The 25,998-nt window shown below is 32.0% G+C and overlaps 1 protein-coding gene across 8 annotated transcripts in view; it reads left to right on the top strand.

Annotated features, from left to right (window-relative positions):
• Positions 1-25,998, top strand: part of LOC133179079 (formin-binding protein 1-like) — a 34,292-nt gene that overhangs the window by 7,839 nt on the left and 455 nt on the right. Inside the window, exons 2-18 of one of the 8 annotated variants that reach the window (XM_061313800.1) lie at positions 2,841-2,956; positions 5,983-6,036; positions 6,269-6,416; positions 9,766-9,828; positions 10,571-10,675; positions 11,195-11,323; positions 11,417-11,563; positions 11,666-11,890; positions 13,603-13,617; positions 14,591-14,605; positions 16,967-17,079; positions 19,564-19,696; positions 19,861-20,021; positions 22,184-22,207; positions 22,573-22,599; positions 23,386-23,495; positions 23,730-25,998. The exon at positions 23,730-25,998 is cut by the window's right edge and continues 455 nt beyond it. In XM_061313800.1, coding sequence (XP_061169784.1) covers positions 2,841-2,956; positions 5,983-6,036; positions 6,269-6,416; positions 9,766-9,828; positions 10,571-10,675; positions 11,195-11,323; positions 11,417-11,563; positions 11,666-11,890; positions 13,603-13,617; positions 14,591-14,605; positions 16,967-17,079; positions 19,564-19,696; positions 19,861-20,021; positions 22,184-22,207; positions 22,573-22,599; positions 23,386-23,495; positions 23,730-23,893 — 1,749 coding nt within the window. In that variant the 3' untranslated portion in view covers positions 23,894-25,998. Of the gene's footprint in view, positions 1-2,840; positions 2,957-5,982; positions 6,037-6,268; positions 6,417-9,765; positions 9,829-10,570; positions 10,676-11,194; positions 11,324-11,416; positions 11,564-11,665; positions 11,891-12,978; positions 12,994-13,602; positions 13,618-14,590; positions 14,606-16,966; positions 17,080-19,563; positions 19,697-19,860; positions 20,022-22,183; positions 22,208-22,572; positions 22,600-23,385; positions 23,496-23,729 lie in introns of all 8 variants that reach the window. The other 7 variants (XM_061313801.1, XM_061313803.1, XM_061313802.1 and 4 more) reach the window with 7 other exon arrangements.

The raw sequence follows: 25,998 nt of genomic DNA, 5'->3' as shown, positions 1-25,998 counted from the left end.
CATCACTGATATAAAGATGATTTGCTTTTTTAGGCTTTCAAGCAAGATAGATAGGGCTCAGATAATTTGGTAGATGCACTTCTTGGAAGCTCAAGACTTTTATAGTGCAACAAGATACAGAAATCACAAAATCGCTTTACGTCACACTCGACTGTTTTTGTGTACGTCAGGGAGTTTCTGGTTTGTGGTAAAGAAAATAGCTTTTTCTTGTCTTCTTCTCTGTTGAGAAATACATTTTATCATGCTGGAATTTTCTTTGGAATATATGCCAGAAAATTTTGTGATATTAATTAACGATTATTTTTGATAAGCAGTATTTTGATAAACTGAGTAGTCATTCATTTTATGCATAATGTTTGTTTCTGCATTTAACTCAATCAGTGATGGAATTGATATTTAGAGATTTGAAAAAGTTAGTGCATCAAAAAAAAAAAAAAGAGTGCAGAAATGTTTGTTGTATAGTATGATTTTAGTATGAATCTTTCTCATTTCCCCTTTGTCTGAAGGTTAATCACAGACTTACCATCTGTGTCTGACATTTCATCAACTGTATCAAATGACCTGCATCTGTTTGCTTGGGTTGGTATGGTCAGCTGTTATTATCAAAGAACCCCATACTATACATGAAACTGTTAGAATCAAAGGTCCCCATACTTTACATGTAACTCTTAGAATCAAAGGACCCCATCCTTTACATGTAACTGTTAGAATCAAAGGTCCCCATACTTAACATTTTTAAAACTCTTAGAATCAAAGGACCCCATCCTTTACATGTAACTGTTGGAATTATGGCTGGATTTATTGGGTTGTTTACTTCATAACTCTCTGGGAAATAAGCTCTTTGTAAACTATTACTTGTCACTTGAATGTCTCGTTATCTCTGTCCAAAAGTGTGTTGTCCTGTCTGCAGTACAAGCTACAGGTCAACTGTAGGAAGACAAAGATCAGATACATTATCACTGGTTAGAAAAGCACCACGATAAAGACCATGGTTGCAGTTGATGGAATGATTTAAAGCAAGCAGAGAATACCATAAAGTACTTGCTCTGTTTCTGTGATAAACTCGACTGAACGACCATTTTAATGTGGCTCTTAATTCCTGCATGCTACCCATCAGACCTAACTAATGAAATTCAGTGCTGTATGAAAAAATGTCAAAGCCAGTATGAACTTGGTACCACCTTAATGTGTTTGTTTGTGTTGGTTATGCATTGGAGGCAAGGTTTTTTGTTTTTGTTTTTTTTTGTTTTTTTTTTTAACAGATTATAAAGTATACAGGAACTTGTGCCTAGAAAAATAAACTTCCTTTGTAGGATATAAAAAAAAATGAAAACAATTGTCAATGAAAAAGAAGTTTGTATTAAGTATATAAAATCCCTCCATTAGGTTCTTCACTATATTCAATCACAAGGAAGGAAGGAACTATCAATATGATAAAAACAATATGTTTATTTTAAATTTTAAGGACAGAGTTTATTTCCTTAGTGTAAGCATGTGTTTAATAGTTAGATTTATATTGATATGTAATAACTAACATGACATTTTATGTACACTGAACTTAGTCCACCTGTTACTTTTATTGTATATTGATTTGGATGTACACCCGGACATTTTTTTTTTTTAATATTTCATTATTAATTCCCAACATTGCAAAACCTTGTTCATGAGAATTTTGACAACACAATTTACTTCAGGTATCTTTCATAGCTAGATCTTTTAAAACCTCTTAACTAAGATAATCAAATACAGGGTTGTCTCTAAGACCTGGGGGATTCAGGAATTTCCCCACCTATAATGATGTAACACCCCCCTCCCTCCCCCAGTTATTTCAGTATTCCTCCTAAACTCCCCATTAAGGGAGGAACCCCAGTTCCCCTTCTACTTTTTAAATGTCCCCTTCTATTTCAATTCTTAGGGACAGCCCTGCATATATGTAAAATGAGTCTGGTACCATACAGTTCACATGCCAAAATATATAGGCTTGGCTAAGATTCTTTGCTAGAAGGAAATGAATAATAGACAATGATTGTTCTTGAGTTCTAATAAGTACAGTTTGAATGGTTACTTCCTTTATAATAGACTTGAAGATCTTGAAAATCAGTGCCCCAATCATTTTGTATGAGATGATTGAGGAAGGTGTTTTGGTCCTTGTGCGAGTGTTGCACAATGTACAACAATGTGTATGGTACAGAGCACAAATATATACAAAAATGTGGCACACTTATGACAAGTTACACTTTGCCCTTCTTGTTCATAATGCTGGCACAAATGGTTTTGTGTAATGAAGGAAAGGGATGTCTATCAATGATGACTCTCTGTTACATTGATATAGTAAGTTGGTGTAACTGACACCATGGATACATGTCTCATCATATTTAATCATACCAGGAAATGTATAACATTTCTTGCTCTTGATGCCCCGGCAACTGTGCAGGATTATGTAAACATTTCACTCTCTCACTTCAAATATTTCATTTGTATCCCCCTTCTTTTCAGGTTTGATGAAGGGATAACAAGTAATTCATGAGAAATATTGCAAAATTTTCCAAAATTCTGACAAGTAAAAAAAAATATATTGAAACCAAAAATAGCGTCAAAGCAAGCAAGATTGTTTTCACATATAAAACTATGATCTCTAAAAATAAGCATGAAAAACTTTTTTATCGTCTGTTAAGTTTCTAAGTGGTAAGATTTTTTTTTTTTAATTTTTTGTAATGCAGTTACAATTTTGAATGAAAAAAAGAGCAGTTGTAACTTTGCACCTTTACAGGTGGGTGATAACTGTAACTTACTACTCTCTGTAAATTAAAAATTTAATTAGTTAATGTTTTAATTAACAGGATCAGTATGACACCATAGCCACACACACACAGAAGGGCATCGATTTCTGCGAGAGATTCACCCACTTCCTCAAAGACAGGTGTTCTATAGAACTCAAATATGCCAGTGATCTAAAGTAAGTCATTACAAGTGTCAAATATACTGATATAAGCAAGCTTTGGGGCTTCAAATTTTGTTCCATCTTAATGTCTTGGCCCTGGGACCATGAAGCAGTTTTAACCAAATTTAAAAGTCATCAAGTTTTATTACATAAAAAAAACTTAAAAATTGGAGTGATTTTAAAAACTGTTCCAAAAAACTTAAAATTTGGAATGATTTTAAAAACTATTTCTTGCCCATGTGGTGCAGTGGTTAGAGCATTCACTCTAGAGTCGCTGAGTAAGGAGATGATCCTTATGTCACAGGTTCGAATCTCACTGTGGGACATGGAGACCGGTCCTTTGGATGAGACCATATAAACCGAGACCCCGTGTCGCAGTAGGTGCTGGCAAGAAAAAGATCCTTCACTGCTCAATGGCCATAAGTGCCGATTATAGGTCAAAATTTGCAGCTCTCCACAGGCAAGTGGTGGCGTCTCCATATGAGTGAAAAATTCTGGAGAGGGACGTTAAACAATAAACAAACAAACAAAAATGTTTCCCTTTCATGTTGTTAATTTTGATTTTCAAGTGTCAGTTTAAAATAAAAAAATATTCATTTTATTAATGACTGAAATTTTGACTTTAGTCTAAGAATGCTCCATGATCCTGGTAGTCTGGACTTGCTTATTCCAGATTAAGACAGCAATTAGAAAAGCAGAAGGGGTTTGTGTATAATTATATTTTATAAGTACATGTAATATGCAAAATCAAGCAATCAGTTTTAAAATTAGGCTTCAGTGTAACTTGTATTCAGTTTTAAAGTTTTAGTATTTGATATTTTGTTGAATGCATCTTTTATCTATAAAGGTCTAATCAAAATAGCAAAAAGGTTTTTGTTGAAAGCAAAAGGATATATGTGTGTATTTTCTAAGCCTCTGATATGAAGAATAGACAACTTTCACATTTGTAAGGGTTATGTGTTTTTATTGGCATAATGCTCATTTTCTCACTATATCCTTTGTAACTTAATGGGAAATATTTCAAACCTTCAAATGCTTTCAGACTGTTTCTGTATTGTCATAGTATGGGCATGACTGTCTGTCTATTGTCTGTTAGACATCGCAGTAGACCAGAGTACAAAAAAACTCTTAGAAGAAAATTGGAAAGTGTACTCACTAAAGCCTTTTTGAGATTATGACATAAAGACAAAACTTTTCAGAAACAACAAAAATCTCAGGATTATTAAGACAGAGAATAATCAGTCATGCAGACCAGTAATATGGCGAATTGCATCAGACATTTCGATCTTCTCTCAGTTAGGACCAATGGTTTTCATAAACTCTGAAAGAATGAGAAGGTTAGGGGTTTTGGAGCAGGTCTCTATAAAGATGCACACTACTGGACTTGCTTCAGATGCTGGTTCTGACCTACATTTTCTGGATGAGTGACCAGGTTAAAGTTTTTAGAGCAGATTCATTCTAAAGTAACTATAAGCCCTATGTTGACAAAACTTGCTTGGATGATACATCTAAGGATTCTGGATGCACACTACTGGACTTGCTTTGGATGCTGGATTTGAACTAAATTTTCAGGATGAGTGACCAGGTTAAAGTTTTTTGAGCAGGTTCATTCTAAAGTAATGCCCTGTTCACACGGAGAGTTTAATTCGCAGTAAATTAATGCGAAGTAAAATGATGCGAATTAAACTAATGCGAATTAAATTGTGTTCACACGACAGCTAATGCGAAGTAAACTAATGCGAATTACAATTTTATTTCTACAACAAGGCTATTCAGTGAGGCTATTATGACGTCATTTACAAATCACGTCATATTGTGCACAGTAGATATACATTTGACATAATGTCATAGTGTCTGTACACATTTTAGTGATTAACATAATTTTCCTTTGTTTTCCACTCAAAAATAGCACAAGTTACTATATCTGACCACCGACAAGTGGTCTTAGACTAAATTCTGCCCTTACGCATGCGTCAAAATTTAATTCGAATTAGCTTCGCTTAGCGTTCACACGGAGCTAATGCGAAGTAATTTAATGCGCAGTAAACTAATTCGAATTAAACTAATTCGCATTAAATTCTCCGTGTGAACGCGGATCAAATTTAATTCGCAGTAATTTACGTTTAATTCGAATTAAACTCTCCGTGTGAACAGGACATAACTATAAGCCCTATGCTTACCAACTTTGCATTGACGATACAACCATTAAAAAATTACATTTTATGTGTAATATTTACAATGGCTAGTATCCAGTGCCTGGGAAATGAACCTGAATTTTCATAAGTGCATTGTTTATGTTCCTATTGGCTATATATATGTTTTGAGTGACTTGACATGTAGATGTATGTCAAAATAGCCTGTTTATTTTCGTACTTTGTTTCTTGTGGTGAATTTAATTGACAGGACATTGTTGATATTTCTGTTACCAGTTCAGTTGGTCTATTATAATACATAATTGTGGATTACTAGTACCTTTTAATCATTTAAGCTAATTGAGAGACTAAAACCTTTCTTGTTGTCAATCATCTTAAAGTCAGTTTGTCAGTTTTCTTCCAATCCTTTTTTTAAGCCATTAACCAATAGGGCTAATGGATATGACATTTTTACTGTAGCCCAAAGAAATATAAATAAAATGTTAAAATTATTTCCTTTCTGTATTTCCTTTGCTGTGTTTCTGCTTTTCTGTGTCACGTTTCACCTATGAACTGTTAAAGGCTGAAGGTATGGGATATATTTATACGTACCCAAAACACTTTATAATATCTGTCATAATGACAATGACAGCATAGGAAATTTAAACAGTTCAATATTTTACTGTATTTGTCTTCTGAATGGTTTATTGGTTTCACTAGCCCATTGGGCTTACTTCTGGAACAGTTTTAACTAGCCTCAGACATCAGGCTAGTGAGTTTTTATGAAGACTGCTCTTCTATTTGGCAGATTTTTCTCCCTTGTTATCAACATGTTTATGGAATAAATAAATATTGAATACAAATCAAATGTTTATCGGTCATGTTTAATTCAGGGTTTTGTTCTTTCAGACGACTAGTCAAAAATTATCAGCCAAAAAAGAAAGAAGAAGAAGAACTTCAACAGTAAGTCAGAACAGCTATCACAAAAAATTAATTAAAATTAAGCAATTAACGGGAGGTCATCTGTAGCAGCCAGGACCTATCATTTCTTAAAAAGTTAGGATTTTTTTTACTGAATGTAATATATTTCATGACACTTTGAGTTAGTTATAAATTTTCATAGGTGTTCACGAAAGGGTATCTAAATGATGTACACATTATTTAACACCCCAATAATCATAAACTTTATTTATAGGTACTCATGGGCTGTCAAATTCTGGGAGATGTTGAAGGAACTGCATGACCTTGCAGGTCAACATGAAGTCATTGCAGAAAACACACAGAGCCAAGTGCTTAAAGATCTCCAGGGATTGATATCAGAAATCAAAACACAGAGGAAACAAGTAAATATCACATAGAACATACTAGCTCAGGGATAGATATCAGATATCAAATCACAGGAAAAGGTAACATCACAGTGAAAAGTGTACTAGTTCAGGAGTATATATCAGAAATCAAAACACAGAGGAAACAAGTAAATATCACATAGAATAGTGTACTAGCTCAGGGATAGATATCAGATATCAAATCAAAGAGGAGAAAAGTGTATATCACAGTAAACAGTGTACTACCTCAGGGATAGATATCAGAAATCAAAAGAAAAGGTAAATGACAGAGTAAACAGTGTAACAGTTCAGGGATTGATAAAAGGAATTAAGTCATGGAGGAAATACAGTCAAATCTTGTTATCTCAAACTCGATAGGACCAGGAAAAACAGAGAGATGTCTGAGGATTCAAAATATCGAGGGTAAAATACTTAAAGAATAAGTGGTTGAGACTTCTAAATCACTTTGACTTATCCATAGTATTCAAGAATTGGTATTCGAAATACTGAAATTCAGCTGTAGATATTATAACATAAAATTGTAACAGTTCAGGGATAGATATCAGAATTCAAATCACAGAGGTAATAGATATAATAAAATTAAAGGTCATAGGAGACAATTACCTGAACATATTGAGTTACATATGGGAATAAGTTCATATGAGCTGGTAAAATAAGACTGAAATTGTTTTTTGGATTTTTTACGCAAGATAGCTACAGAACAGTCGATCAAAATTACTCAGTCGTGAAAATTCACTTTGACTAACATTGCTTATCTCCCTTAGCATATGACGTCAGTAAGGCCCAATCACTGTTCAAAGCTATGCAATGTTTACAAACTATCATGTCATTTTGCAGCTTAATTTTAAAGAATATCATGATCATGGCTAAAACCTAGTATAAATATACGATCTTCAAACAAGCAAGTATTTCTTTTTAAAAATTCCATTGCATATTTGCAAGATGTTTGCATGTTTTGTCAATCAAAATGTGATCATTTTCATCGTTTGACACTTCGATCTATTGAGAGAAAAAATAAAGCAATCGGAAGAGAGAAAGAAGGGAGAGTGAGAATGAATTCATTTTTCATAACCAGGGCAGTTGTTTTTATGAAATCATTTATTTACAACATAGTTTTACTTTCACACAGAGTCCAACACTGTCAGTATGACACTTTTCTTGACAAACGATACGTACCTGCTGCGTTAAGTACCACATGACTTTAAAAAAAAAAACAAGAAAAAAATTTCTTGTGTTACTGTTTTATATAATTAAATCAATTCTTATCATTTGACAATGTCTTAATATTCACTTACTCATGTACAACATCACCACCAATACCCGATCTCAGGCGCCCCCCTCCCATCCCCCTTGTTATTTCTTTCTTTTTGTAATTGAAAGTTCTTGAAATAATCGTGTCGTTTTTAAACACACTGCAGATGGGTTAAAAACAACTCTGGCAAGAACTATTCGTAAACTTGTATATATGGGAGTTAGTACAAACGACATTTAAAAAAAAGCAGCTCTAACATGTGGAAATATTTCTATGAAGAATAAGGATTCTACCAAATGTAGATATTGAATGAATTAGAAATCGACATTTTTTTTTAATTTAGTAAAATTTAATACATAAAATACGAAAAAGGTAGGTATCTTTCCAGTCAATTTATTAAAATATTTATCAAAGATCAGTACTTATCATCGTATACAAACCTGTTTATTTTTCCAGTGTGTATTATATTTATGTTTTTTTTCTGTAAAGGATATAATTTCAGAAGTTTTATCATCTGTTAAAAAGAACATTAATATTAAAATTGTAGTCTCGCAAATGATGGATGGATTTGCAAACTGATCACGGACTGTACTGTTTACTACTACATACCGATTATTTCAAAATTCGATATTGTAGAGTCAAACCGTGTCTGCACAAAGTATCGGCATCGTAACAATCTCATTTGCTCTGGGCTCAACATTTCTTCTTTATATATATATTTTTTTATAGAAGAATACGATCATGTCATAAACTCAGAGATTCTATTGCCATATCGTTTTTACAGCAATATGTGTGTTTCGGATCGGGGAAAACGAAACTTCAAAGACACTGGCATTTTCAGTGGTTCACGTTTATCATGGACTTCAATTCCACCGGCCCCGTGTTTATTTTGGGGATTCACATTAGGGATATTCCCCATATAAGTGTCATATTCTTTCTTTAACAGAATATTATAAGCTTAATCAAAATTTTTATTCATATCAGAAAAGGTCACTTTTAATAAATTATTCTATTTTATTTTGCATTATGCAATTTTTCTTGGAATAAAAAACGACTTTCTTTTTTTAAATGATGATGGAATCCTTTTGAAATGTCGTATATGTGTATTAAACAAGGAAATATTTTTTTGTTTCTAAAGGTTTGATGCAGAGTAAGTAATCAATGTTGTAGCTTAATTTAAGCTTAATTTATATAGGATATCCATCAGAATCATCATCCGATAAAAAGCCCCCGTTTTTGAGTTGCCGTGCCTTATTAACGACTAGATCAAACTGAAATGACTGAACTACGAAATCAGATAACTCACTTGAAAACATAGACACATTTATATTTACAAAAATAGCTTAAATTAACTAGATAAAAATTTGGTAGAAATACATTAGTCTAATGCTCTGTTTACATCAGTGGGCTCTTGTGACGTCATAAAACCACAAAATCAAGAACGATAAGCGGGTAAGAAAAGTAACAAATGGAAAAGTTTTCATCTTTATTTTTCAGTAGAACAAAGGCCAAAAAATATTACTACTCGTAATTTAACATTCTTTCATATATAGCTTTAGGTTTAAAAAGTGAAATCCTAATGTTAAGAATCGTTTCCTATGACCTTTAAATATTGTAACAGCTCAGAGATAGATATCAAATATCAAATCACAGAGGAAACAGGTAAATATCACAATAAACAGTGGAACAACTGAGGGATAGATATCAGGAATCAAATCTAAAGATGAAAATATCACTGTAACCATATAAAGCCAATATGTGATGCACAACTGTGTTTCTGATTGGTAGCCTTTAAATTTCTGTTTTTCTTGATTCCAATTGACTGGCAGTATGAAAGGTAAGAGGAAAAGAATAATTTCCATTTTAATTTTTATTTTTTCTGACCACTAAATTTCAATAGAAAATTGCAGATATACAAAAATGAGAAAGACCACTATTTTTCTTTAAACAGAGTCAGAATCATATGAGATTCTGAGTCGTATGAAATTTAGAGTAAGCAAAGATAACTACAGTTAAAAAATAAATTTGGAAGGCTGAGAGTATAAGTTATACATAGAAAGTTAAAAATAAAGAAATATAATCACACGTTTTCAGGATTTACAAGAGGGTGCCAAAGTTCAAGATCAACTGAAAGCATCACATAGCCAATTAGAAAAGGTAAAGATTTTTTATACTCAGCAGTTCTAAGTCTGTCTGCTCATCTAAACATTGTTTTATGATCATAAAAGAACTGCAGTGAAATAGATATTCATAAAAATCTTTAGGGAAAGAAAATTACCACCCCCATCCCCCCAAAAATAATGAAATAATAAATGATTATAAATGACTGAATTTTGGACATTGCTGTATATAATCTTTAGTAATACTAAAATATGCAAGAATGAAATTTTCACAAGCAGACAGTCTCGCATAATTACATGAAAATAAAATCCATACAAACTGAAAGTAATTTACAGTAGTTGCAGGTATACAAGTCGATCAGATCAAATGTAAAACATACGAAAAATGTATCCTCACCCCCCACCCACCCCCAAGAAAAAAGTGAAGTTTTCAAAAGGTGTGTCTATTAATGTAAACTGTTGAAATGCACAGGTTTTTACTATAATGAGACAATTAATTATGTAATAAAAAAAATCAGAGGAAGCACAAAAATTGTCTTGCTTTCATCCCTCTTGTTGCCAGCAGTTACTGAGTCATGCTCAGTGAGTCAGGCGCAATCATGCTCAGTCAGTCAGGCTCAGTCATGCCTTTGACAAGTTTTGTTTGAGTGCCTGTTTCTTTTATGAATGATATGCCTTACCATGGGACACACTCCACTGTAATATGGAGATCATAAATTATTAAATTAAAACATTTGTTTTTTTTTTCTAATTTGAGAGTGATTTTCCTTATTTTGTAGAGTAAAGGCAAATATGAAAAGGCTTTTAAATTGGCAGAGAAGGCCACAGAAGATTACAGAAAAGCTGACGCAGATATTAATTTATCAAGGGCAGAAGTGGAGAAGGTTTGTGAATGAATGATAAGTGAATTATCGCCATACAGTACAGTACATTCTCATAGATTTTAAATCTTACATGAATATTGTCTCCACAGAAGAGAAACTGGGTATGACTTCTACTGGAAATCTTTTCAAGTTTATCATTGCATTCAGAACACATGAAAGTCTGACACTGTCCTGTCATTTATGAAAGAAAACCTAGAAAACCATTTCACTAAAATAACACTGCATTTCCCATATTGCACTTACATGTAGAAGTCCTTCATGTCCTCACCCAAAAAACAAACAACAATGTACAAATTTGGAAAATTTTCTAATTGGTGGTATGGAATAACCTACATATATTTTTTTCAACTAGTGAAATTGAAGTTAAAAATTAATTTTTAATGATTTTGTTTGCAGACATACTGGATAAAAGTCGACTCTATAAGCAGCTATTGCAAAAAAAAAAGCTCTGTGATATGTGCTTTTTGTTACAATTTTTCAGTTAGTATGAAGTTACAAAGAGGATGTTTTATTTTGTAGACGAGAAATCAGATGATGATAAAGAACAACCAGTGTGATGAATGTAAGAATGAATATGCTGCTCAGTTACAGCAAACTAACCAATTCCAGAGAGACCACTACACACAACATATGCCAGCTGTGTTCCAGGTACGTAATCAAGCAATTCTCTCAACACAGTTCTCTCCTCAATAATATTAAATGATATTAAAAATTGAAAATACATGTAAATTTTATTTAAAGCAAATACAAAATATGGAGGAGAACAGAATCAATAAAATAAAGTCAGTGGTGAAGCAAGTGGCCGACATAGAGCGTAGTGTCATCCCTATCATTAACACGTGTATAGACGGAATGGTCAAAGCTTCAGATGGAATCAGTGCAGAGGAGGTAACTCTTGTTAGAATAGAAGGTTTTCACCATGTTTCTGTCTGGTGTAAAATTATACAATCTTATACGTCTGAGATTTTTAATGAGGAAATTCTTTTTTAGGATTCTAAGGCAGTTATTGATAAGTACAAGTCTGGTTTCCCTATCCCTGGGGACTTTCCTTTTGAAGACCTGAGTAATCCAAGCTCAGTCATCAACACTTCTAATGCTAATGGAACACCTAAAAATGCTGTGGAATACCGCAAAGGCACAGTATCAGACAAAAAACGAAATAAAAAAGAGAAAAAAGGAGGAGGAGGTTTATTTGGAATTTTCACTTCATCCAAGGTATTTTTTGGAGATGCCATTATATCATATACTTAGTGAAATATTAAAATTTGCTAGGATCTTATAATCACTTAATGTATCAAAGTTTTTTTTCAGTACTAATTGTTTGCTGTGCAAATGACATGTACAAATCAGTACTTGAAATTAACAGAATATGTATATAGATTATATAGTCAAAACCTCTGAGTTTCTCTTCAAAAATATGCATCAACAGTGTTTCCCTGATGCACTTATCATATATTCATCTGCTTCCTGCTGCAATATCCATTGACAGCTTAGGCCAAACAAAAAAATATGTGTGGTTCTGGTTACACCTCCAAAAAAAATAGGGTAGGTAGGTAGGTTTTATTTTTATTTTTTTTTTTTTTTAATTTTTTTTTTTTAAACAAAATGATTTTCTTAATTTTTCTAAATAATACCTATCACTCCTTTGCAAGTGGCATTTAGATGTGGTGTGATAATATACTAGTCAATATTGGTAGGGAACACCTACATGCTAGCTTGCTTTGGATTTAATACTATTAAACACTTACACTATGTTTTGCAAGGAGGCCATCATTGCTGAAACTAAAACTTAAACCGGAGCCATTGATAGAAATCTGGGAAAATTCTGGAAAAAATATGAAAATTGCCAAAAAAAAGTTTAGGGTCGGGGGTATAAAATAGGGATGGTCGGGTAACCATAACCACACATATTTTTTTATTTGGCCTTATCCTAACTTAAGGGGTTTTATAGAGTGTGTTTGGGACTTATCTCTCTTCCTTTATCTTATGCGTGGCAGATTTAGCATTGAGAACATGTGATTGAATGAAAAATTGCTTAAATATTTGAATAACAAGTTTTTTATAAGTTTTTTAAATAGGTTTTTAAGAAATATAGAATATAAGAAGTTTTTAAGAAATATAGAATATAAGAAATATATTAAAGACTGAAAACCTTGACATTTCAGATTGAATAATAACATTTTCTGTAATCTTAAGAGTTTGAAAATTAACTTAACTAAACAGAAATTCTAAAACAAATCAATTATCAAATTAGAGAGAAAATGTGAAATTATTATATAAAGTTTTTTTTCTTCATTACCCAGTCAGCAAGAATTCGGGTAAGCGGGGTTAAGTTATAATGCCTGTTCAGTTTGCTTTCTATGTCCAGTTGACAAACACTTGTTGATTAAAACTGTTGTGAAATGTAAATTTTGTAGCAAAATTTTTAGATTTTATTAGTATTATCTGTAATATTACAAGTTATTTTATCTTTCTTTTATTTATTTTTAAGTTATTTATGTAAAATTTAGAAAGGCAACAGGCATGGGCATTTTGATTTAAAGATCCCTATCCAATAAAGGAAAAAATACTAGGGAATGTAGACTTACTTTAAATCATAAGTTTTCTTAATATTTAGGGCTCTTGATCTAGATAGTAGAAGCTAGTGACTTATAGAACTGAAAATAAAATAAAGCTGTGCTTTAGCTAAAGGTACAAATTCTAAAATCAAAGACATCAGTTCCATATCATTTTCCACCATTTATTTTAGGGAATGAAGTCACTTGTGCATACCAAAAATGAAATCTAGATGCATAACATGTTTGAGCAATTCACATACTGCATGATAGAACGATAGAGAGTCCCGCAGTAGTGATAGTCAAAGTTTTGTTTTTCTTTTCTACTTTGTAAAACTTGTAGAAAATGTAGATTGTCTTGTTTTATTTCAGGCCACAATTAACAAAGTAAGTCAGACAAACTGGGTGTGGGAAGTCATTGTTATAATAAGTCTGTTCACACTTTAGCAACCATAGTTCATTAACTCCATAATGACACATCATTCTGAATCAGTCAATCATAATGAAAGAGAAAATTTTTGTTTTTCCCACATAGCATGTATTCCCATGCCTTTCTAAAAACTTATAACAACCACAAATCTTAACAATTTTCCTTATCCAGTCTTTTTTTTTCCTTTTAGTTTTTTGGTTTGTTTCTTTTCATGTCTTATTGATATCGATAGAATGAATTTACGATATATTTGTATGTTGATTGATATATAGAGCATATTGTTCAGGCAGTATTTAATTGTACTATGCCAATTATATTTCTTTTACTAATTGTATCAGGAATTCCAGAACTGCATGAGTATTATTCTTTGCTTAAATGTGATAGACTGTATTGCATGAAATTAAAAATTCAGTCATAAAATTTTAGGTTGTTGTCATGTTAATATTATATACATACCATTTTACTTATTGACTGTTGTTTCCATTTTTAGAAAATAAAATGTTTGTCATGTCCAGTAAGTGTTATAGTGGTAGGAATTACGTTCCATTGTTTATTTTATTTTTATTTTGGGAACAATTTTTAATTTTGCTTTTCTTAGCGAGAAGAAAAGGTGTTTGGAAATATATGAACCAAAATTTTAGACAACTCATGCATTGTTTGAATTCCTGCCATCCCAAAATATACTTATTCATCCATCACACCTCTTTGGTATAAATGTTCTACACATGAGTTTGAACCAGATTAGTGAAAAATTGTATATTTTTGTATCATTTGTAAGGAAAGTCATTGAAAACTTGAATATTTTAACATTTGAAGTGATATATCTGGTGAAAACTCTGTTTATATTCCATTCTCATTCATCATTACATCATCATGTAATCAAACACCTTACAATTCTCAATCTTTGCTTTCTCCTGCATTTCACCACAGATCATTGGATTACTGGTATGTATGGGCATGGTCATGTGACCCTAGCCCCTCCCACCAAGCAGTTGATGCATGTTTCTTTGTAGTAGAAAATTATCAGTAAATGCATGAAATCTGTAATGAAAACATCCGTTATGTTGACATTTATTTGTACATTTCAGTTATAGTTTTGCTTTACAGTGATTTTCCTTTGTGTATGGTTTATGACAGTGTGCTGTGGCACTCTACCAAGTAATGTTGAAATTAGTTTATGAATTAAAAGTTAACTGCAATGTAGTGTTTGCATATTTTCTCCCACCTAGGTCAAAAGGCTTCAGTGGGCTTTTTTTAGCTCACCTGAGCCTTCGGCTCAAGTGAGCTTTTCTGATCAAAATTTGTCTGTTGTCTATCGTCATTGTCATTGATAAATTTTCACATTTTCATTTTTTTTCTCTAGATCCACTGGACCAATTTTAATCAAACTTGCCACAAAGCATTCTTAAGTGATGGGGATTTAAAATTGTTCAAATGATGGACCATGCCCTCTTTCAAGGGATGATAATTGAGATTTGGTGAAAATTTAATGGGATCTTTCAAAAATCTTCTCAAAACCACTCTGCCAGAAAAGTTGAAACTTACTTGAAAGCTTCATTACATAGTGTGGATTTAAATTTGTATAAATCATAACCCCCAGGAAGGGTCGGGCCACGACAGGATCAAAGTTATACATAAGAATCACAGGCACTTGTTTCGTATACGGGGCACCCTCTACTTATTTTTACCGCAAGGTACCTAACTCAATTTCAGGCATCCCCGCTTCAAGCTCGTATTTTGTTAACATATCAATCATTAACCTACTTTAAAATTACATTGTTCGCTTTGAAAGACTTTTTCTCTTGTCAAATTAATCGTTTCAGATCTCTCTGGTCGAGCCTCTTTATTGTAAACCACTCATTTATTCCTCAAAAATTAACTCGATTCATAATAAGACTTTGAATGGGATACAAAAGCTTCCGGTTGGGGTTGTAAATGTAGGATAAAACCAGAGACATAGGAATTGAATAGTTGAAAATTGTTTTGTTTTCTCAAAATGAGCCAACCTAAGTGTTTCAGGTGAGCATTATGGCCCATGGGCCTCTTGTTTGATTGTAATTTTTGTTTTAAAAAGCTACAAAAAAACATCAAGTTTAACAACAATAAAATTGCAATAGTTGATTCATCCATTAATTGCCTTCAATGTTATTTTTGCCATTGAGGAGCATGAGGTAGGTATGGCCCCCACCTACCCCACGCCCCCACCCCTCCCCCATTTTTTTTTTCAAATATTTTATGCATGGCAAAATTATTCAAGCAGAACAATGTTACCCCTTTATTTTTTTGTTACTCCCTGTTTTTGAATGTTTAATTCAAGAAATTTTTAGGTGGGAGGTTTTGAGATTTTTGGATTTGAATATATCAGAATTTGGTTGGAATTTGTATTGAAATCAGACATGCAGCATGAAAGACTTTGGATATCTTCTGTGGTATTAGGTTTGAGAATGGTTCTTTAAAAAAGAAAAAAATAAACTGAGATTATTTAGTGCCTTTAATCAATTTCATAACAAGTACACAGTAATCAGTATACAAAAAATACATTTAAAATAAAGTCCATCTTATTTGAATGGATAATACTCCAAATATGTCCTTTCATCTTGATTATTTTGATCATTAAAACACTTTTCTATATGTGTATTTATTTAATGAAATTGAATAGATATAAACTATGTAAACTGCTATGATTAAATATTAATATCATAGTACCTAGCGGTAAAATATTTTACTCATTTTATACACACTTTGCAACTCTATATTATGGATAAGATTCGTTGAGAGAAAAAAAGGAAATTTTGAATTTATCTTGAGTTTGAAATGGTTTTCTAGTACACATAGATTTGAAAGGGGGGGGGGGGAGGGTATGGAAAAGTAATCATTATACTCAGTACCCTGGTACTTATTTTGTAAAATTACTAGTAATTCTAAATGATGAAAATTGAGACGTTCAAATAGTCAAATTGTTTTCAGAGACAAACTCATTTCACTTTGTAAGTACTGTAATAATTTCAGTTTATGTCCACAAAGTCTGGTGTAATTTTAATTAACAGAATGACATTAAAATTGATTATAAGAATTTTCAGATATCCCCCACTTCCTCCTTAAATATTTTATAGGTTAATGCATCCTAGCTATTTTATGTATTTGAGCACGTGTGGCTTTCGTGAGCATAAGCACAAGTTCATATACTTTGTACTGTGTTGTAGACTTTTAGAATAAATATAAGTAATTTGGAAAAGATTTTCTAGTAATTCACAAGTGTATAGTCCTGTTTGCTACCTAGTTGATTTTTTGTATTTTTTTTTTAAGGGAGAGGAATCGAAAGAAGATTTCAGTGATCTTCCTCCAAACCAACAAAGAAAAGCTCTCAATAAAAAGATAGATGAATTCAAAAAAGAAATTGCCAGAGAAACTGCTGAAAGGTATATCTCATTTTGATGTCAAAATGCAGCACATGCATAAAAAATTATTTACAGATATTATCAAAGAATATACAAGAGTACACTTTTTATAACATAGTTTTATATATTCAACAAAACTGCAGTATGTGAGAGGAAAAATATTGGTGTAAATCTACTGTAATGTATATTATTTTATTTTCTGTTGTTAAGGGTTTGCTTCAACTATTATTGTTGATTTCTATGCCTCCCTTTGGAAAAGGGGTCATTTTGCTTCGCATCTGTTGGTTGGTAGACCAAGTGTTGTCTGATCAATATCTTGAGAACCCTTTGTTTAATAGACATCAAACTTGGTATACTGGGACCCCCTGAAGAGTAGATGGCCCTTTTTGATTTTGAGGTCACAAGAAAGGGTCAGGCTACCTTAGATATAGGAAAATCTTGTCTTGAGAACTACTTGCTTGACAAGCATGAGTAGATGACCTCCTACCAGAGTCAAACTGGACATAGGAATATATTGACCACTCAATATCTTGAGAACACTTTGCTTGAAAGACATCAGACTTGGTAAAATTTAGTACATTGATTTCCTCTAGGGAGTGGTTGACCACTATAGATTTTGAGGTCACAGGGTCAGCAGTGGTCATAGGTCAAACTACTCTAGAGGCTAGACCCAGGTAGATATTGTTTGCTCAATTTTCTGAGACATTTTTCTTGGCAGACAACAAACTTGGTTCATTGGTTCCCCTTATGGAGTATGTGACCCCTGTTGATTTTGTACTTACAAGGACAAAGGTCAAGGATCAAACAACATAGGCACAAGAATAGGAAGATGTTTTTAGCTTAGTATCTTAAAACCATTTACTTGAAAGACTTCAAATTTGGTACATTGGTACCCTCTATGAAGTATATCACCCCTAATGATGTTGAGGCCTGATATAGAAACTATTATGTTTGCCCCTGACTATTAGAGGACCAGTTGTTTTCACTATTATTACAGACATCCACATTTTTTAAGGCACTAGAGTCACTCAGGTGACCTTTCAAGATCTGTTTTCATCTGTCATCGTGCTTTGTCAGGTGTTAGTCATCTTTAAGCATTTGAACATTTTCTTTTCTTTTTTTTTTTAATTATTTTATTTTTTCAACACAATTCATTCTAAACCAAATGTTCATTATCTTTTCTATAACAGAATTGTGTATATATAGAATTACGAGGGAGAGAGAGAGAAAGTTACAAAAATAGTTGGTTCCAGCTGTTCCACTGAGTGTCAAATTTCTCTTTTTCACCATTTTTATGTGATATATATTTTTGTGTTTGGTAAAAATAACTCAAGTGTGATATTGCAGAGTGCACATTTAGAGGTTTTTCAGTGCATCTAGAAGTATAGATATAATATTTTAACCATAAGATTAAGATATTAACTATTTCATTATTTTTTCCTCCAATACCTAAAATGAATGATTTTTTGTTATGGACAAATGGAGGTTTCTCTGCTGGAGATAATATTCAAAGTTTTCAAGGAGTGATTGTACAAGATCACATTCCCATAGGATATATTCAATTGTCTCTTCTTCTTGAAAATGCATTAATTCTTTGAACGTCATCTCTGCCCCAGAGTATTTAGTAGTCAAACTAAGTGCATGGTTATGATGAGCAAGGGTATCTCTACCTAAAAACTCATAGCCCATGGGTCAGAAGTTCTGGTGTTAGGATGGAACCTTATTGAATATATAGTGAAAATGCATTAATTCCTTAAAAGTCCTAGGTGTCTAAGGGGCACAAAGAGTACAGTTAAAGTTGTATTGAGCAAGGATGCTCTTACGAGATTTGGGAAATTCTGAACTACTGGCTTAAGTGTTTTGGTGTTGGGCAGGGTTCTATTGATCTTGTAGGGAAAATTTGTACTCTACTGAGAGAACTTATTCCTGTTTGCTATTCACCTATGATAATTAATCTGTGTAAGTCATGTAATTGAAAGGTAAATTCAATTACACAAGAAGGTCAAAAATTGATGTCTTGCCTTAAACATGTTAAATGGTTTCCTGGTGATAATTCTAGTTCTCTTTGAGGTTTTGCAATGAAATTTTATACCTTTATTCAGTATGACATAAATAAAAGACTGCTATTGATTTTGAAGTAAAAAAAAAAGGTCATAGACGTAGGACAAAAAATTATATATTGCACACATAGTTTCCAGGTGATAACTTTAATTCTCTGTAAGCATTTGCAATGAAACTAAAGGTCATAAATTTCTTTAACTTAAAAAAAGACCCCTATTAAAGCCAAAGGCTGAAGGGTTGAGATTATTAGGTCGAACTTTTTTTTTTCTCCATCTGCAATTTTTTTTCAGTTCTTCCACCTTTTTTTTCCTGAAGCAGGGGACCAATATTCTCTGAATTAGCTTGTATATTTTTTTCATCTTGTAATATTTGGATTGTACATAAAATAGAAATAAAATGTTAAAGAACTCCAGTCCTTCACCTGCTTTTTGATGTATTTTGTAGAGAAGGAATGTTAAAGATGAAGGATGTCTATGTCAATAATCCAGCACTTGGAGATCCTAATGCACTAGAAAAGAAGATAGAAGAAAATGCTCAAAAGATTGACAGTTTACAAGCTGAAATGAGGAAATACCAAGTTAGTTCTAAAAATCAAATATTTCTCTTCATATACATGTATGAATTTACTGATGAGAATATTAACATGGGAGTATAATTTAGTTGTTTTAATTGTTAATAGTCATTACTTATGTGCTACATTTAATAATTCATTGTTATTATGTGAGTGGTTTTTTTCTCTAGGGATATCTTGCCAATATGGATGCCAAGCCTTCTCCAGCGGGACAGAGAAGGAATAGTTTATCAGATGACTCAATATCCCAGAGCAGTGCAACAATGGATATGAGCCAGACTTCACTGTCCGGAGCTCCACAGATTGTGCAAAATGAACCAGAAGTCTACACGTAAGATATCAGCCCATATTAACCATGTTTACTACTGAAATACTACATAGTGCAGTCAATTTTAGTGAAAATAAAAACCCAACATCAAAATAATTGCAACAGAAATTATCTTGTGGTAAATAAATTCGAACAGATACAAAATATATGCAATAAAAAAATCTTTCAAAAAATCTAAGGAGCAGAAAACATAATATTGGCTAGATTTAATTCGGATTTAGCCCCTAGTGACTAATGGAATTACCATAGAAAAGGGGCATAACTCTGTTAATCTATCCAATGTTTTGAAGTGCTAATCCTAACCCTAGCCCTGAAATGTAAAAGAATATCCCTGTTTTTCATGAAAGTATAGTCTGATTTGACCTTTTTTTCATTAAGTTTAACAGATCATTATTTCTATAGATGATATAAATTTGAGGTGGATTTTCAAATCTAATTACGTTCTTTTTGTTAATTTGGAAGTATTAGTATTTCTAGCTATAGTGGATAGTGAATACAGTTGGAGTTTAATACATAAATTTCCCTTACCTTATGATTTACTATGCATTGATCATTTCATTTAATACATAAATACTACATATAATTAAAAAAATATCCATAAAGATTTAGGGACAAAATTTGACCATTTTTTGATAACCTCTAACCTAAATTTTATTATTATGAGGCAAGGAAATGCAATATTTATACATTCCTAAGCCTTAACATCCGTTATATTTTTTAGCTGGGTGTAAAATATTATACTGCATCAATTAATGTCAAAATACACAGTTTAATTTGCTTCCTCTTTCTTCAAGGTAGAAAAATGCACCATAATTTTAACCAAAATATTAAAATGACAAGAGTTATGCCCCTTTCCTATTGTAATTTTCGTAGAAAGTTTATGTACCACAAGTAATGCTTTTCCCTCATCTATTTTGATAGATTTTTTTATTACATTTTTTTGGTGCATTCTAAATTTTATTTATAACAAAAGAATTCATGATGAAATAAGTTTGATGTTTCATGATAAATTGACTGAACTAACAGCAGAACTCTTGAAATCAGAGGAACAGCAGGGTTGGGGGTGCTTGTCTAGGAGATCTAAATGGTGAAGGAAATTTGGTGAATTTAAATTTGATAATACCAATGAAAAAAATTTAGGGATTAAAATTTTTGGCTACACAGGGGCACTCCCGACATGAAGAGGAGGAGGTGGAGGGGGTATTTGCATTTTAGAAATGCTGAGGGATCCTGTGTACAATATCTTTTAATTGTAGTTTAAATAAAGCTCAGTGAGCTTATTTTAATTTGTTTGATCTAAAAAGTTATTGAAGTCTTGGAGCATGCCTGTACAAAGCAATGTTTCAGTGCGTGTGATTATTTCAGTGAGGAGTGGCCAGAACCGCCCAGGTTTGTCACAAGATACTCAGGGTTTTATCTAATTGTGTGCAGATCCTTACCGCTAAGCATTGACATGAAATCCATATAAACTACTCAGAAAATATATCTGCTTTTATATCAGCAACATTCCATGATCATCGTTGAGGAAAGTTTGAAGAAATTTTGAAAAGATACTTCATATGAAAAGTACACAGGTTGTTTTTTGTGCAGTTAGAATGATTTTTAATGGGGGGAAATGTAAAAAAAAAAAAAAAAAAAAAAAAAAAAATGAAAAATTGTTTTTAGAGATGGGAATGTGATCAGTGCTAAGACATAGGTATCTGCCACATTCTGTTAACTTTATATTAGAAGTGCTAGCAACATCTGAGCTATTTGCACATAGTAGATTTTTTAATAGCATATCTGGAATACACAAAGGTCATGGGACTCATCTCTCAATACATAAACTAATATACTACAGGAAGAATTAATGGAATGTAGTGTTTGATCTAATCAATTTTCATTAAGTAATATTTTGTTGTTGTTGGATTTTTATTCATTAAGAATAGTTACTAATTTTTTTTTTATTTCTAAATTTTATTGAAAATTCTGAAGATGGCAGATTTAAAATTGACATTTAGTAAAGCAGATTTTTGAATGGCGGTGAAGGGGGGAAAGAAACAAAATTAGTATGAACAAGTGTTTCCTTAGTGTACACAAAGTATAAGTGTGTAAACAGTGGTCCCTTGATTGACACTAACACAGTAATGTTGTACGGTTATAATGTGGGTTTCTTGTTTTGTTAGCGATGAGGAATTTGAGGAGGAAGGGTGAGTGGGAGATATTGATATAACTGCATGATAAAATTAAAACCATTCAAGGCTAGACTGCATTTAAACCCTCTTTTAATAATGATCTTTTAATTGAAATTGTCATGATGTAATTGGAAATTTGTTATTGAAAATTTAAAGTGATTTAACTTGTATATTAATTAAGGATGAGTTTTTTAACTGCATTTTTCTCAAGTTTTCCCCCATATTAAACCAGTAATAATATTTGGTTAATTTTTTTTTTTCATAATTCCCACGGTGCTCTCTTAATTTACATTATGTGCTATTAGTAGATAACTCTTTAAGGTGTATACAATGCTGCTGTAGTCAGATTCTTTATAGATGATAATGAAATTGTGTTACAGAGCAGTAATACGGAAGAAGCCAGAGAAGTTAATAACTTTCTCTTTACTTTCTGACAATTTTCGCAGCTCTAACATCATTTTTCATTTAAATTCATGCCTTGGTATTTTAAGTGTACATTAGCCATAAACTACTTTTGATTAGCAAATATGTAAAATTGTGAGATTTTCAAGTATTACGATAATATTATTATAATTATCTTTCATGTCAAAAGTTTTTGATTTTTCAAAAAGAAAAAAAAAACATTAATTTGAATGAAATATGCATAAGGTAGTGGATGAATGTGTTGTTCATTTTTATTTTTATTTTTTTATTTTATTTATTTATTTTTTTTTTTTTTTTGCATCACCAACCTGTCCTGTTTCTCCATCTCAGTAAATTGCCACCTTCTCAACTAACCATTACAGCATCATGCTACTGAGATTTTCCTCATTTTCCCCATCAGCCATACCATTGTTCTTTATGCTTTTGTCACTGCATCCATTCATGCTGTGCCCTCTTCCATCAGAATCACAGATTCAAGATCTATTCAGCAGTTTAATGCTCGAGAATAATGTTTTTTCATTGTCATCTTTAAACCTTTTTTCCCCTCATAAATGTTCAGAAATAATTGTTTTCCATCATTGTGATATACAGGTAATTTATTTATGATGATATTTGGGTGCTAACTCACTTCAGATACTTACATGATCAGCAAAACATCATGATGATGTATTAATTTAGCATCTCAATTTTGATTGGTTGTGAAATGTAAATGCTGAATTTTCATTGGTTGGTTGGTACAATAAAAATTAAATTTTGATTGGTCATTGTAGGGCTATAGATGAGGACATAGATCACACGGCAGAATTTGATCATCCAGATTTTGATGAGGAGGAAGGGTTCCCTGTCATTGGAACATGTAGAGCATTGTATCCTTATGAAGGTGCAGTTACAGATTTTTTTTTTATTTATTAGAAATTTCATATAAAAGTTCAAAAAAATGTAAAAGTGTTTTTGAAGTTGTAATATATAGAAAGAATTTATCATATTAGAAGAATTTTCTTCACTATTATTCACTATTCAGCATACAGTAACAAGATTTCCTTTCATATGGAAACTTCTTTTTGAAAATGTTTCTGAAGGGGTACTAAACTTGATCCATATTTGTTATCTACAGCTGGCAACGAGGGTTCAGTAGCTATGACTGAAGGAGAAGAAATGTTTGTATTGGAACAGGACCAGGGAGATGGGTGGACACGAGTCCGCAAACATGACAATTCCGAGGGATTTGTTCCCACTTCGTATATCCAGTGTCATTTCTATGATCAAGACGAGGTTTAATGTGAGTGGGAGAGAGGGACTGATAAGTGTCCTGATCTGTGCAATGTAGGGTAGGAAACTCTTCCTGCTCATCTTTTTCTGCTATCTGCTGCCTTCATCTGGTGCAGAGAGCGTGGTGGATCTTTGAATAGGACTACAGAATGGATAAGATATATCTCCACATGCTCTCTATTCTCTTAATGGAAACACTTTTAAACTGGTACTTATGTAAACATTTATGGTCAATAGAGGGAGGAAAGTACAAGAAAGAAATTGATGTATGTACTGATGGAAAAATCAAATACACATATTTACCCTAATAAGCTAGAGGATTATTTGGATTTTCTGTCTTTTAGCTGCTCTATGGAGTTCTGCAGCCTTAATGAAATCTCAGTGATTTCAGGTTTTTGCTGATATGGTATTTTTCTGTGTAATTAGATACAATGGTCTGGATATTTTAAATGAATGTCAAGAGAGAGAATTTTTTATTGGGGTGAACATGTAAAACAAGAAATATGAATATACATATATTGCAATGAATATTTATGAAATCATAAGTTATATTATGATGTAAATATACATGTATGTACCTGTTGAAAAGTTCAAATGCTCAGCTTTTGTAAATGTGTAAATTTAATTTTCTAGTGAGCTAGCTTGTTATTTTATCCAGTAGACATTGATTTGTAGACAAGGCCAGATTTATTTTAGACAGAGTGACTGTTATTGTGTGAGAGTAAAATACTTTTCTTTTTAATTTTGAGAATTCAGGTTTCACATTATCTGCTGTGTTCATTATTTGACATCTACATCTCTGTGATTTTTTCTCTCTCTCTCTCTCTGCACTTGTCTTTGTGATCATAAGCATTTCTTTGTTATTGTGTTAAGTGATGTTGCTGTCTGTTGTGGAGTGGATGTGTGTGTTAGAAGCTTAAGCAATGCAGTGGTCTGTAGCTACAGAACATACTTTTTTATTCATAGTATTATACATGTGTAACATTGCAATACTAGAATCCATTGTAATAATGTTTACACTCAGCCTATAACAACATTTTTGTCAGCTATTTTACAGCTTAAATTAGACATCAGTTGTGGTCATAAGAAGCGCATTTTAGGCACAAATTAAAAGGGTTGATTTAGAAACCGAGGTTGAGAATATGGCAAAAACACTGTAAAAGAATTGATATTAGCAGAAACTTGCCAGTATTAATAAGTGCCAGCAATGTTTCTACTTAGGTATAGTTAACAAAAAAAAATCAGTAAAATATTGATAATTGATCAACTCTTGTATTTTGTACTAACACTGTTTAATAAATACACCATTCCATCAGTTATTCAAAGTGTACATTTCTGGTAATTTTTCCCAAAAAAAGAAAAAAAAGAAAGACAAAACAGAATTAGTAGAAAGTCCTACGTGTATGTTATTGTTGTGTGAAGCGTCAAGATTGTGATTAAAAGACAATTGGTGCAATTCTGTAATCTTCCATTTTCTATTATTTTACCCATAGGAAAAGTGTGTATTGTGAAATGTCATTTATTCTGAATTCAAATTTCTCTCAAAAAAATTTGGTGAACCTTTTTCATCAACAAAGTGGTATTCATTTATGAAAAATGACAAAGTACTATTTGTAAACACCTTTGCATAGAATAATTCTTTTCCATGAAGCCATCAGATATGTAGCATTATTTTATTATCACTACATTGAAGCAGACAATTTAAAATTATAAAAGATTCATCCTTGTATCTTTTTTCATGGTTTTCTCTTTGTCTTTTTATTTTTTTTTAAATAAACTTATTTATAAGATTAATTTGAACATACAGTGTAATTGATATTTGTATTAATCCTGGTTAATATTTCTTAATTGGTAATACACCAGTATGTATATGTCTGAAGTATGTGTTATGTATGAAATCCTGAATAAACACCTTTAATAGCACCTCTAAGAACCATATTTTACATATTTTGTTTTTTCCATGGATAAATTTATTGAAATTAATATGAATTGAGTTTTAAATTTTTCACTGATATTGTTGAATTGTATTTTTAATGTGTAAGGGATGCATTTTATTTTTTTTTCTTGGATAGAGAATTTTATATTAATACATTTCAAACAAGTATCTATATTTA

The sequence above is a fragment of the Saccostrea echinata genome, unplaced genomic scaffold (genome assembly GCF_033153115.1).
Source record: "Saccostrea echinata isolate AGI-Se365-2 ecotype Australia unplaced genomic scaffold, CSIRO_AGI_Sech_v1 ptg000004l, whole genome shotgun sequence".
Classification (NCBI taxonomy): Eukaryota; Metazoa; Mollusca; class Bivalvia; order Ostreida; family Ostreidae; genus Saccostrea; species Saccostrea echinata.
The sequence above is the reverse complement of the archived record's forward strand: the minus strand, read 5'-3'. Positions and strand labels throughout refer to the sequence as shown.